This window comes from Archocentrus centrarchus, chromosome 13, assembly GCF_007364275.1.
Source record: "Archocentrus centrarchus isolate MPI-CPG fArcCen1 chromosome 13, fArcCen1, whole genome shotgun sequence".
Classification (NCBI taxonomy): Eukaryota; Metazoa; Chordata; class Actinopteri; order Cichliformes; family Cichlidae; genus Archocentrus; species Archocentrus centrarchus.
Genome location: NC_044358.1, coordinates 8,289,477 through 8,304,007, shown reverse-complemented (window position 1 = coordinate 8,304,007; position 14,531 = coordinate 8,289,477). Strand labels below are relative to the sequence as shown.

At 41.5% G+C, this 14,531-nt stretch overlaps 1 protein-coding gene across 3 annotated transcripts in view; it reads right to left on the bottom strand.

Moving 5' to 3' along the window:
• Positions 1 to 1,686: 1,686 nt before the first annotated feature.
• The window catches only part of LOC115791019 (SPARC-related modular calcium-binding protein 1-like), a 28,124-nt gene continuing 15,279 nt past the window's right edge, over positions 1,687 to 14,531 (bottom strand). The window contains exons 4-11 of one of the 3 annotated variants that reach the window (XM_030745093.1): positions 14,301 to 14,354; positions 13,386 to 13,433; positions 11,244 to 11,324; positions 10,689 to 10,872; positions 8,720 to 8,778; positions 8,354 to 8,441; positions 6,108 to 6,460; positions 1,687 to 3,389 (exon numbers count right to left, since the gene is read on the bottom strand). In XM_030745093.1, coding sequence (XP_030600953.1) covers positions 6,109 to 6,460; positions 8,354 to 8,441; positions 8,720 to 8,778; positions 10,689 to 10,872; positions 11,244 to 11,324; positions 13,386 to 13,433; positions 14,301 to 14,354 — 866 coding nt within the window. In that variant the 3' untranslated portion in view covers positions 1,687 to 3,389; position 6,108. The remainder of the gene's footprint in view (positions 3,390 to 6,107; positions 6,461 to 8,353; positions 8,442 to 8,719; positions 8,779 to 10,688; positions 10,873 to 11,243; positions 11,325 to 13,385; positions 13,434 to 14,300; positions 14,355 to 14,531) is intronic. The other 2 variants (XM_030745094.1, XM_030745096.1) reach the window with 2 other exon arrangements.

The following is a 14,531-nucleotide window of genomic DNA, read 5'->3' as shown; positions in this document are numbered from 1 at the left end:
AGTGTGCGTGACTGCAGGAGGTTTCCTCTCCTGCTGGAGGTGCTGCTCATACAGCTGCCTTAGAGCCAGAGTGCCATCTGCTGGTCAGATAAATAAGGGGAAAAGGCACAAGGTGTGGTCTGCAGAAGATTAATAACAGAGGAATCCAGGTGCCCTCAGGCTGTGCTTCCCAATGTGGAAGTCAGATCACCTCCAAGAGATTATAAAATTAATCTGATGGGCCAGAATATGGTTTTAAGGATGAGAAAGAAAACTGAGGTTGTAATCTGCTCTATAAAATGACAATATCCTGATTTTAAGGAGCCACAAGGAAAAAATTATCCCAAGCTGTTACTGTAAGAACTGTGCCTGTAGTGTGCCTAATTTGAATCAGATAAATAATGTTTGAAAACAAACTTTTAAAAAATTCTATCAGAAAGCGGAGGCTGAGGTTCACTGGGAAAGAACGTTAAAAGAACAAGATCAAATTGTCTGTATGGCTTCTGGAAGGAGATGAAAAGTTTCAGCAGGACTTCTTTTATGCAAGAGTGACCTGAAAACATGGAGACACAACAGATACACTGAATCACAGAAGACCTGACAGGTCCTGCTAGAGCTCAGGGCGGTTGGTGGGTTGGTTTAACCAGGATTCACAGGCACTTGGCAGACATGACACATCTGCTAAACTGCAGACTTTCATCAAAAATTTGTGAATCAGTGCCATGAAGCCGTCTCTTTATCTGCACCTTTAGTTACTCGAGGAACAATTACAGTGTGACAATTTATCAAGCACAAAGTGTCACTTCCTCTTACTTTTAGATTACTTTTAATAAGATTATGTGTATTGGAAAAAGTTTGTCCTCAAAAATTGAAGTGAATTGTTTTCTCTGTTCAAGTGGGATTAAAAACACAAGAGCTGCACAGTCGCACTCGCGCCAGTGAAACTCTGATATCAGGTATTTGAATTTGTTTGACATCCAGTGATGAATGAAATCCTTTAGAGGAAAATTCAAGCATCTCATTCATTTGTGTAAAATATTAAGCTGCATTGCACTAATCAATAAACAAAGTTAAGACTGGTCTACCCCTACAGATGGGCCTATGGTATCTTTGTGAATCTGGCCCGAGTCTGAGAAAAGTCACAGAGGAGATGCTGCCTGCTCCTGCAGCCGCTGGCGCCTCATTAATGTCCCTTCCAATCACATTTAGCCTCAGTGATGACCTGGGACAGGTTGGGAAATAAGGTTTACTCGTCTGTTATGAAAGCTGCTCTCCTTCTGTTGTTTCCTGTTTATCTGTTGATTAGTTTATTGCAACACAACAACTTGGGCGGCTGCTGCTGTGGAAACCAGCGGACCTCCTGTTAGAGCTAATGAGGAGCGTGGCGGCTCCATTCACAACCACCGAATGTGACGTGCGGTCAGCGTTCACAAGCGCGACTGCTGAGATGAATAAAAATGAGATGACAACATTGTTTTATTCAAACCACATTTACAAACAGCAAAAACAGGAAATCACTTGGACGCCCGTCAGATTTATTTCTTGTGCTGTTCTAAGTCACAGTTACTTAGCAGATAATTTACTGTCTGCAAGATGACGCATGGTCTGAAAACACAACTTGTCAAACAAATTACAAAAGTACATGTACTCAAAGTGTGTATCAAAATATGTTATTAATATATTGTCAGTATGTGTTGAAACAAAGTCTGTACAATGAAAAAAAAAAAAAGGAAGAAGGGATTAAAGGTCAGAGGTAGATTTGGAAAGGGAAAGTCCCCAAAAGTGTGAGATAAGAGATTAATGAAAGGACAAAGAGGAAACCAGAAGCTGAATCAATTTAAGGAGGAGTCACTGTTGTTATTGTTGGTGAGGAATCGTGAGCAAAACTCCAGCCAATAAGGAGCCAACCTGAACCCCTGGATGGCTCTGCAGGGCAGGAACATAGAAGAAGACACTTTCCACTGTGTTGTGTGCTCAGGAATCATTAAGCTGCAAGACGCTGAGAATGGATCAGCTCATTAGAGTGGTTGTCTGAGCAGCTGATTTTATCTGAACCACAGCCTTGAGTCATCAGTTTTACATCCATCTTATTGACAGAGATCGCACCTGTAGCCTGCAATGCTGCACCAGAGCAAGGTAAGCCAAGGGGCTGTGCTGATGTGGTTCACTGGCTTACAACAGAGGGGGATGTGCTGATGGATGATGGTCAAAGTGATCACCGATAGCTCGCCAGTCAAGGTGGTTTTTTTTAGCTTATTTCCCCATTTAATCAATAATATCATTACTATGAGATTCATATTAAATAAAATTTGCCCTGTCATGGTTTCATTTTGGGATTCCTGTTTGAATTTTAAATTGATGTTGCCTCACAAAGACCCGGGCCTTTTTGTGTGGAGTCTGCATGTTCTCCCTGTGTCTGCGTAAGCTTCCTCCAGGTACGCCAGTTTCCTCCCACAGTCTAAAGTCATGCAGTTACTGAGGTTAGGTTAACTGGTGATTCTAAACTGGGTGTGAATGTGAGTGTGAATGGTTGTCAGTCTCTCTGTGTTAGCCCTGTGACAAGCTGACAACCTGTCCAGGGTGGACCCTGCCTATTACCTTATGGCAGCTGGGATAGGCCCCAGCCCCCCAGTGACCCTGGAAAGTCTAAGTGGAAGACAATGGATGGATGGATGGAAGTTTAATGTAACTGTGCATTTGCAGAGACACTTGTTTATCTCAACTTTTTGTTGCATGGTGTGTGTCTGTGTGTGTGTGTCATTGCCAGACTCGCTGTGTGGGAGGAGGGCACCGTGAAGAGTGGAGGAGAGCCTTTTCACACAGACAGAAACAGAATGAGTGAGTCAGTAAAACAGAGGGTGCACATTAAAACCTTCTCCTGGATCCACCCCCACAGTGATCATATTGTTATTGGTGACCACATGGGGGGTCAGACTGCCCAACCCTAATGCTGATAGCACTTCTTTGTAATGATATTAAGTTGACTTAATCACTAAAGTGAGTTTGACATACAGGTGCAGGAAAAGCCTTGTAAATTCACAAAAGGAGGAAAGTGAAGGAAATGGTTAATCAGGGGGAAGCAAACATCAAAGAGTTTTAGTTTTTAAACAAATTCCAATCATTTTTAACTGATGCTGAATTGGAGTTACCACATATCATGTACCATATACATACCATATTAGATTATATCACGGTGTGGTCTACCAGAGCTGCACCACAAAGACAGGAAAAATTATTGCTCCTGGCTGTAAGGACAATTGATAGCATTCATATTTTGTCTTTTAATCATCGTCGGCAATAAAATGTTCATGTTTTTATGGATGAATAAATAGAAGCTGGGAGATCGGAGAGGAAATGAGCTGGCTTTTGACGGCAGCTGATTTGTCTTGTTGCTCTCACCGACTTTGACTCTGGAGGAGAACAAAGAAATGTAAAAGAAAATGAATATTGGGAAAATAAAGATCAGATAAAACAAAATTAAACTATTTTTCAACCAGTGTCTCTTTTACCCTGTCCTTCACTGTATAATCACGTTTTTCACGCGGGTGGAATCTCTATCACAATCTAAGTTCTCCATTTTTTCTTGCACATGTCAACAGAAACGACAAAGATTTGTGCAGAAAAAGACTCCTGTGGAATAATGAGCTGGTGACCCTTACGGACTCATGTGACTGTAACTTAAACACACACACACTTGTGGAGCTGTCACGGCCGTCTGCGGCTGTTTGATTAGTGAATCGTGTCAGAGCCGAGCTGTGACTGATAGCTCCCTGACAAACGGGCCTTTTCACCTCGGCCCACGCTCGTTTTCATTTCATGGAGCTACATAAACACTCAGACACCGTGGGTGTAATTTGCCTGGCCGCTGGCCCAAACTGCTCAGGTCCCCTTAGATCAACATGGAAAACAACATGAAAAGGAAAAAAGGCGCTTTCACCTCGACCGGCAGACCGATGAGGACGCACATTAACAGCCGTGTGTGTGTGCACGCATGCATGTGTGAGAGACAGCTATGAACACTGAGGTGAGAACAACTGTCTACTTTACGCTACTGCTACTGAAAAATATTATCCTGATGCATTTATTTCACTTTTAATCAGTTTATAAAATGTGATCCAAAACATTTAAGAGTTCCTCCTCTGCAGGCAGACACAACATTAAAGCGCTGCTTCTGTATTAATGTGTTTATAACATGAGTGAATGATATATAGTAGCACTTTCAGCAACTCTTCATGAGGAGCGCCTTTACATTTAAAGTGAAGGACTACCTTCACTGGTTTTTTCTAATGTACTACTACTACTAACTGCTCAGTACAACTCAAACTAGAGTTATAGTACTGTGTTAAAGCCAAGACGTAGCTTATTTCACGGAGGTATTTGCCTTCCCAAAATAACCGCAAGTTGTGGTAAATGGACAAGTTCTTATAAAGCACTTCTCTGCTCTGGTTGAGCACTCAAAGTGCTTTATACACACACACACACACACACACACACACACACACACACACACACACACACACACACACACACACACACACACGCAGTGCTTTTTCTATATCAAATGCTTTCTATCTAACATTCACACACATTCACACTCAGCAACTTAGGGTTCAGTATCTTGCCCAAGAATACTTTGGCATGCAGACTGGAGCAGCCAGGAATCAAACCACCAACCTTCCGATTAGTAGATGATCTGCTCTACCTCCTGAGTCACAGCCACCCCAGGTGTTGCAGCTGATTAGTTTTCTTAGGGGTAATAAACAGGTAATAAACACTATACTGATAAGCAGAGGAAACAATGAAACAAAATGTAATAAGCTGTAATGATATCTTGTTTGCTCATTTTAATGCACAGCTCATATTCTGTCCATGCAGACGTGTTGTTTTTCCTCGTTTCCATGGCCCTGGCAATCTGTGTATCGGCTCAATCGCTTCTGAAGTCTTCTAGCTTTGCTGCATTTCAGTAAAAATACCTGCTGCTCGATATTTATTAGCTCCCAGTCGAACATGAGCAGCTCAGTTTCACTGAGTAATACAGACACTCCAACCACCAATCTCACCACTGCAGGGATGCAGTACAGGACTATAAATCAAGTGGATCACAAAAGAAGGAGTAGACAAAGGATATACGACATTAGAAAAGAATGAATACAACTTTAAGAAATCTGATGGAACCTCCTCAACACTGTGCTAACCTGAAGAATAAAAGCAGCATGTGTTAACGTTTGAACTTGTTAAAGACTTTCCCAGACTCGTGTTTCTAAAGTAAAGAATGTGACAAGCGTGAGCTGACACAGCCTGGCTGGAGAAACATATCGAGTGAGCTTCTTATAGCACGAGCAGCTTTGCTCTGAGCAGCAGCTGGAGTCAGAAAAGAAACTCTGTTCCTTGTCCTTATGCCAGCTGGTGCACCTGTTCTTAATCAGGCTGATTGTTCAAGGGCTCAGAAGAATTGCAACATTCACAGCATGCACGCTACTTTCTGCTAGACTGCGCCTTTTATAACAACCTGAAGTTGGCCAAAGCTGCCACATTTTATTTAATTGTGTCATCATCTAAGTAAACTCAGATTATATTGTGTTTTTATAGCCAATAATGAGAGCTGAATAGTGGTTAAACATGTGTAGTATGTCAGGGTGACCCTTTAACTGAGGAGTGAACAATGAGCTGTCATTTAGTGCAAGTCATTCCTCTGCTTCCTTTCCCTAAATCTCCTCTCTCCTCCCACTGTCATTATCATAATAAAAGAACAAAAATCTTTGTAGGGAAAAGTTACAGTTTAGTTTAGTAGTGAATAAGAAAAACACTATATAAGTAAAAAGGTAGATGTATTAGATATTTTAGATTTAATGTCTGCTTTTTTACAGAGCAGAAACTACACTTGTGTCTTTTGGAAGTACTAAAGTATTCGTTACTGTGTTACTGGTCTGGGACATGCAGAGCAAAGAACATGAACTCAAAAAGCAGTACACTACCAGTCAAACAACTTGTTCTTGAAATAATGCTTTGGGTTATGTAAGTTATTCCTAGTCAGAGGTACAATTTAGAAACACGTTTAGGTGAATTTAAGGTGGAAATTATTAGTTTAACCTCTGGATTTATTCTGCAGCAATCTGGATGTAACTCACCTCAGAGAGCCAGGCATACCCTCAGCTCCTCTAACGTCAGGCTCCGGTCTCCATCCCTGTCACAGTACTGGGCAAACTTCTTAGCGCAGCGTCGCGGCTTCAGCCTGCGTCGCAGGAACTGACGGAGGGGTCGAGCCTCACGCTCACTGAGCCACCCATTGGAGTCCACATCCAGCTGACTAAAGTGCCACCGCAGCGCCACCTCTGGCCTGTACGACTCTTCAACCTCTGGAGCAGCAGTGGGGGCATTTTCCAGAGATAAGGAGGAGGAAGAAGATAAAGAAGGAGCAACAGAGGGCGGAGGATTTGAAGTTCGCGAGGGCGCATTGGAAGGATCTGTGTTTGTGACTCTGCTGGAAAGAAGTGGCACAAAATCCAAGAGATGAGCAACTTCCCAAGCATAAAGGATACCTCTTTATGAGGAACAGCAACTAATTCAGTGCTCCCAAAAAACACATTTAAAGAAACACAAGTCTGCACAACAACGTGGTTCAGAGAACTGAAAATGTGAAAATCAATATGCATTCATTGATTTTGGAACAAAGCAAGCTGAGCTTCAAATTCACGTCAGACCAAAACACAAACAAGCCTGGAATTAATAAGACGGCAAAGCCGAAGAAATATGATGGAAATGAAAATCTGTGTACAGTATGTTTGGTGGGAATAACAAAGCAGCCTGGAGGAGAGGGTGAAGGATAGGACACAGATGGATGAAAAGTATGAACCTGAAGGAGTGAGCCAAAAACATGTTTGTAAATTGAGACAGAGAAGCAGATGGAAAGGATGAGGTAAGGGCTGAAGCACTGATGGGCAAACACAGGAACTCAGATGGGAATATTCCGTTCTGTTCTTCCTACACTTTCTATCAGTTCATCGGGTGCTTGATCAAATCTGCGTTGTTCACCGATGTGTGAAACTGGTTTTCATTTTCAGCCCTGTGTACCATCTCAGCGCTGCACCGGAGGAGCAGCTATCATCTACTGCTGTGCAAACTGGACATTTAAGACTGAAAAATTGGTCTTGATTTAAAGCAGATCTACAGGTTCTTGTACAAGCATGCACGCACGTACAGAGCAGGCATAAAGCAATTTTATGGAAGAAGTCATGGTCCTGGGTCTAGGACTCAGTGTTTGTGAGATTATGGACTTTTGAGGATTTGTTGCCTTATTTTCTGTGATCCCTGGATTTGGTTTCCTGTCTTTTGTTTTCATTTGAGTACATTTGATCATGTTTCAATTCTGTGCTTAGTTTAGTATCTGAGTCTTGTGTATGATTTAGTTATATTTAGTTCCCTCAGTAGACCTGCCTCCTGTGTCAAGTCTGTGTTCTAGTCTCCGTGTTCAGTTTCCTCTTTAACTTTGTCATTCTTGGTCTCTGCTGTTCTGTGTTTAGTTTTTACTTCCTTGTCTCGTTTCTGTGATTATGTTCAGCTGTGAGCCCCACCTGTTGTAACTCCGCTCGTTATCCCTCGTTACGCCTGTTCAAATGTTTCGTGTTTTGCTCTGCTGCCTCCGTCCAGCTTCGTTTTGTGCAGCATTCCCGCAATAAAGCTGAGATCAAGTTAAAACCTGTCGTGAGTCCCGCCGCAGCGGTCATGTGACATTGCTGCCTATTCGATTTCACAAAAACACAGACTAAAGTACATAAGTATGCAGAAAACATGTATAAATACACACATACTGCCCACAGCATAACCAACACCTCCATCTTTCATCTTCCAAACAGACGCCTACTTATTAAAAGGAGGATTTTCATCTGAGTGTTAAAAACAATCCTAATTATTAAAATTATTACTTCTTCTGATTACTTTTGAGCTTCTGAAAGTGGAGGGTGATGTATAAATAGTTTATGCACTGATACTGTTAAACCTCTTGAATTAAAGCTGAAAGTCTGCATTTCAGATCCACTGTGGTGGTGTACAGAGGGAAAACTACAAATATTTATGTACCTAACTGGAACATGTAGTGATATTTTCTACATCAGTCCCTGCACATTAATCACTTATCGCTCTATAGAGAGCAGTATATTGAGATTTCAGGCACTTTGGAACTGTCAGAAAGGGATAAATGTACACACACACTAGCTAAATATTACAGTAACGTGTACATCCTATTTCACTTTTGTGTACATGAGTGAGTCAATAGTAATTTCAGGCACATCCTGGGATGTTACTGTGAGTCACAGGAGATCATTAATCACCGCTCCACTTATCACCCCCTGCTGGGAAGTACAGTATCCAGACTTACTGGTAGGGACTCCCAGCATGCTGTGCTTCCAGCTGCAGAGCTCTGACCAGACTCTGAAGGAACAACTTCTTATGAGCTCCGGGACAGCCTGTGGGGTCGGAATAAAGACTGTAAGCCCGGATGTTAGAAACCGTCTTCAGCCTCCCTGTGACAACAGTCTACTGAGACCTGGCCTCTAACAAGATACTCCATGTTTATTTGCTGTTCCAGTGCTATCAGCTCCCTCAGGAGTGTGTTTAATAAATAATAAATGAAGTAAACATTTACATTTGGGTTAACTGCTTCTCATTATTTTGGCTGAAAAAGGAAAATACATGAAATGTTTCACAGAATATTTTAAATCTCTGAAAAAACTGTCGTATTTACCAGGAAGAGGTTTCTCCAGGGATGCCTCCTCTGCCCCAGTGCAGTCTGGGATGCGATTCCTGTGCACGCACACACACACACACACACACACACACACACACAAAAGTAAAAGTATACTGTAGTTTACCTGACGGGGTCATTACATTTAAAATCATCCAAATCTGAAAAAATAATGAAGACGATCGTGGCTTTGGGCTGTGACCCCTACAGCTGTGACCCCTACAGAGGGTGTAAAACTGATTTGGCTGCAGATTTAAACTGAGCATAAATGTGTTTATCAGGCCTGAGCATTTCATGTGGCTTCCTCTTGTAGCTATGAGGGCTCAAAATTGTAGAAAAACAACATTAATTAAATAAATCTTTTGGCCCACTCCTAGGGTCTGTAATTCAGACAATATTCATATTATGAAGGTAAAATGTGACATGCTTGAATTTTAAATGACATCATTATTGTAAAAACCTCAGAGTACAGTTCAATATAACCATAAACACACAAATCCAATAAATGTTATTCAGTGACTTATTCATGGCACACACACATTCATGATTTATTGTTTATTAATGTGATTGAAGCCTGAAGCTGAGTACTGAGGCTGCTGTTGTCTTGGTGCTTTGAAATAAGACTGAAACCAGTCTGAGGTCATACAGGAAGTGAGCACTAGGATCATTTTCCTGTACACTTCTACACAATCAGACCAGAGGAATTAATCCTCTGTCTGAGTGTCCATCTTTAAATGTCTTTGGAAACGAAGACTTGATGCATTTTCTGACTTCAGATTCAGTGTCATGAACCAGCCTTGGCTTCCTATGCTGAACACACAGTAACAATCTATCTATGGCACTGTCAAAAATAAAGACTAAAATACCCAACCTTACTCATTTTCTTAAAAGGTTTTTGTTTATCCAGTGGAAATAAATGCACAGCAAACATCAGCACTGTTTCTAACACACAGAGAGCAGAAAGCAGAGGAATTCAACTCTGACCTCAGAACAAGAGCGAGGATAACGGTACCAGTTTACCTGCTGGAGCAGCTTTGTGCTGTTAAGGTGTGCTGTTCCCCTCTCTCTAACTCTGTTAAAGTAAAACATGTTCAACATCATGGATCATTACTGACGTGTTCCGGCCAGTGCTGCAGCCAGTCATTTGCATCTGACTGGCTGCAGCACACTGTGAGCCTAACAGCATAAAATAAGCTCCTTGTCTAATGAAGTGAAGAAAGTACAAGTATTATCAGGACGTTAATTATTTTGATGTGCACATTTCTATTTTTAGCACACACAAAAAAGCCAGTCAGCTTTTGTTCTTGGGGTTTGGCGAGAATATTGATGTTGACTCTGTAACTTTTAGAAACCATCCTACACAAATTAGTGACTTCAATATTAGTTTAACCAAGCAGGTTATTAGTTATTTGTGCCAAGGCCCACATACAGAATCAGTCGTCTCAGGAGGAGATGCCAGCATCTGAACACTCGCCCATTCATTTGAATATATATATATATATATATATATATATATATATATATAAATAATTGGTGATTTCTATTTTTAGAATGAAAAACTCTTAAACCTCAGGATGTTTTTCTCACATCAGTGAAGCAAAACCATCAGAAACAAACATCCAGCAGTTTGCTCCCAGGAGTCTGAGAGCAGCTGTGCAGCAACAACACTGATAAAACCCTCGAGGACAGAAAAGTCCAACCGAATCACAATCTAATCTAATTTGTTCTGTCTTTCCTTTAAGTGAAACCCACCTAGGGAACAATGACAGTAATTGGCGTAAAATTGTATGATTATCATGAAATGCTTCTGTGACTGTAAAAACCAGTCAAATCCAACGAGGAGAGGGGAGGGCAAAAAAAAGAAAAGAATACCAAGATTAAGAAAGAAAGTTTTAAAAAGGATTGACAGTTAAAGAACAAAGTTTTCAAATGACTGATTAACTAAATAACCAACAAACTGATTTATTACCGTGCTGAGGTGCCTGGTAGCGGCCTGCCACTGTCCACTCTGACACACCAGCAATAACCTGTAGCAGTGTGGCACTGCACGGGGCTGTAACGACCATCTGCAGTGCATTCTGGGATGAAACGCTCCTCCTCCTGAGTCTGACAGAGCACAGATGCTCGCTCACGCTGACAAGTCTGAGGACTGTCTGTGTACACACACACACACACACACACACACACACAGAGTTATTCTGTATCACAGCATTTTTGGAAAGTTACCTAAAATACACACAAAGCTTATTTAAAATATGGGGAATGAAACTCTGAATATGTGGGAAGAAAACTGGATGAATATGTGAATGAAAACATGGATATTGAATATATGGAATGAAGCTTAATATCATTAAAGAAAGATAAACTATATATAAATATAAATGAGTCTATAAGCCTAGATAATATTTTACAAATGCATTCTATTTATCATTTATTTATTTAGAAACTGGCCAGTAATCTCAACAAGTATATTTTACAAACATATACGATATGTAAATTTCACTGCTCACACAATGACTCTTACCAGCAGGTCGTCTCCGTGAGCAGTTTCCTTTGGGATCAGAGTTTATCAGGATGTTCACCCAGAATGGAGGAGCCGTCAGCTCTGAATAAGAATAAATACCACTTTCAAAGAAGGTTGTTTTTAGGTAGTTCAGACAAGAGGGAGGGAAAGAAAAACGGAATATATGCAACAATCCCATCCATACATCCATACATCCATTTTCTCCACTTGTCCAAGGCCAGGTCACACAGGCAGCAGCCTAAGTAGGGAAACCCATAATTCCCTCTCTTCAGCCACTTCCTCCAGTTTGTCCAGTGGAACTCCAAAACATTTCCAGGCCAGAGATATAATCTTGCCAGCATGTCTACAGGTTTACAAGGGACTGGATTTCCCATAATAATGGGCCAGACACCCCATCCTTCTGCAGCAACCCCCCCACCCCAGGACAAAAACCGCATTGTTCCCCCTGAATGTGAGGTTAAACTAACAGAGGAACTCTCCTTCCAGCACCCTGACTATACGTTTAGCTGTGCCGGGTCTGCCCAGCATCCTCCCCCACCACCTGATTCAATTCACCACCAGGTGGTGATCAGTTGACGACTCAGCTCCTCTCTTCACCTGAGTGTCCAGAACATACGGCTACAGATCTGATGATACGATTGCAAAATTGATCATTGACCTCTGGCCTAGGGTATCCTGGTGCCATCCTTATGTTTGAACACGGTGTTTGTTATGAACAAACTGGTTTGTACAGAGGTCCAATAACAGAACACCACTTGGATTCAGATCTGGCAGGTCGTTCCTCCCAGTCACGCCCCTCCAGGTCTCACTGTCATTGCACACGTGCGCATAAAGTTGAAGCTGACGACGGGGTCACCAGTCAATCATCTTCAGGGCCCCTCACCAGGCCACCAGGCACTTTCCCTTGAGCACTCTCCCCAGGCCTGACTCCAGGGTGGGGGCCAACATAGCCCCAACAACAAAAACCCCTGCACCACAGTAAGATGGCAATTTACGGAGCAAATCCCAGAATGTGGCATGAAAGAAACTGCACAGAGCAGTCTGCAACAGTATGTGTGTGTGTCACAGTGGGGGCTGTGTGGGGGAAGGGGTGGACCCAAACGCAGGAGACAAAACTAAACTTACACTGCTTTATTTGCAGAGGGAACAAAAACAAAAATAGAAAAACCCAAAATCTCCACCAAGCTAACCAAAAGGCAGAAAGCCAAGCCTGAGAGAAAATACGAAACAAATCACTAAACTCGAGGACACACAGCTAAAGGATAAACACTGACGGTTACAATGATGACAACGCAACAAAGAACAGAGAAAAGCTAAGGGCTTAAATACACACAAGGAAATCAGGGAGGGTGGAAACAACAGGTGAAACAAATGAACCTTATGACACAGGGGAAGCAAAACTAAACACAAAGCACAGGGAACACGAGACTGTCAAAATAAAACAGGAAGTGACTCAAGGAAACAGAGACGCAGACCTGACACAAACATCGGGAACACAAGACCAGAACCAAGGGAAACTAGAAAAACATCCAAATAACTAAAGAACACCTAAACATAACAAACTGAGGATCTCAACTAAAAGGAACACTCAGAAACAACCTGAAAAATACAACAAAACACAACTCAAAAACAGTGGGCCACCGGCCCAGGACCATGACAGTGTGTGTATTTAAAATATACTGAGCACGACGAGGAACCAGGAGCCTTTCCCTTCATCAGACAATCACCACTGTTTAACACCGTGGACTGATTCCCACAGTGGAAATCTACCTTAACATAAACCTCCTGTGTCTGCCTGTTGTAAATATTATACAGTGTTTGTTTTAAAAATAACTTTTTTTCACAAAAACTAGTTTCCCATTATGGCTGATGCGAGAGGTGAAACACTGTCACACTGTTATTTAAATATGTTATTTCTGGATTTGATACGTTTAATATTTTAAGGTGGGTTAAACGAGAAAAGACTTAATAGAGAGCTGTATGTGAGTGTTAACCTACTAGTCCTCAATTAAAGCAACAAATCTGTAATTAAAATGAAATGAAATTGACACACTGGGACAAAAAATATAAATTGGTTAGTTATAGCAGCTATTTTCTGTCTACATGTGCATATCCTTAGTGGAGGAGGTTTTGTTTTGTCACCTGCAGGTTTTCTAAGGTCCAGCGTAGGTCCAGGTGCACCATCTCCATCTGAAACAACAGAAAACAGAGTGATGAGGGAAGAAAGATTGGGGAAAGACTATGAGCCCAGTTGAGATTGATCCAGCAAAAAATGTTCATAAATATTAGTTTATACTTTTGAAACTTGGAGAGCTCAACGTAAGACAATCACATTCTGAAATTTAACAAGGAGCTTAGAGGCGGTGCTACATTTCTGCATGTCACGTTGGATTGTTTCGTGCACAAAGACCTGAAAGAGCGGCTCAAACAACCTTCACCAGAATCCCCACAGCTGCATCTGCTCTTGGACGACTCTACCATGAAGCCATAAAGGTTTACTAAAACAGAGTTTATGCTTCCAGTAACAGATTTTACTGCAGCACCCAGACTTATTCTACCAGCAGAGCATTCATATACTAGACTGTATAAGAGGGGCTTAAACCTGACAGAAAGTGCTGCTTTTGGAAATCTGACTGTCGGGGTAAATAACCTTCAGACAGACCAAACCTGACATCATTTTCTGACAGGGTGGAATATCTTGGAGACGTTGTAGAACATTATGTTTATTTTCTCATTGTTTGTTTTTTTGTAATTTAAAAAAAAAAAAATTTGAAAAGAAGTGAAAATGACCTAAAACAAAATGAGAGGAGAAGGGAAAATCAGACAAAGAGGCATTTTTAGAGTCTTGGCATGTGAAGAGCTCTGAGAATTATTAAGTCCCTGCAGATGTGTCTGGCAGAGAAACAAGCAGCGTGTCATGCCAGGAAAAGGCAGAAAGAAGGACAAATGAGAAACATACAGACACACATCTAACCTGGAGTGAATGAACATATGAAAGTGTATACACTGTGTTTAATCCATTTTAAAGCATGGACAGTACTGCCTTTGTCTTCTTACCTTTGATTGGAGCTGAGTCTGTATCTGTGATCTGAACCAGCTTGGTGAGGTGATCTGTTGGGAATAACAGACACAGGACAGCTTATAGTGGATCATACACTAAAGTTCAAAGTTAATTCAGAGAAATTAGGAGACTTTTTACCTATTCCTCTTGATTTGTGCTCCTACACTGAATCTTAGCTTGCTCTGACATCACAAGTGAAACTGAGCTGATGTTGTTAGACTTGGAGC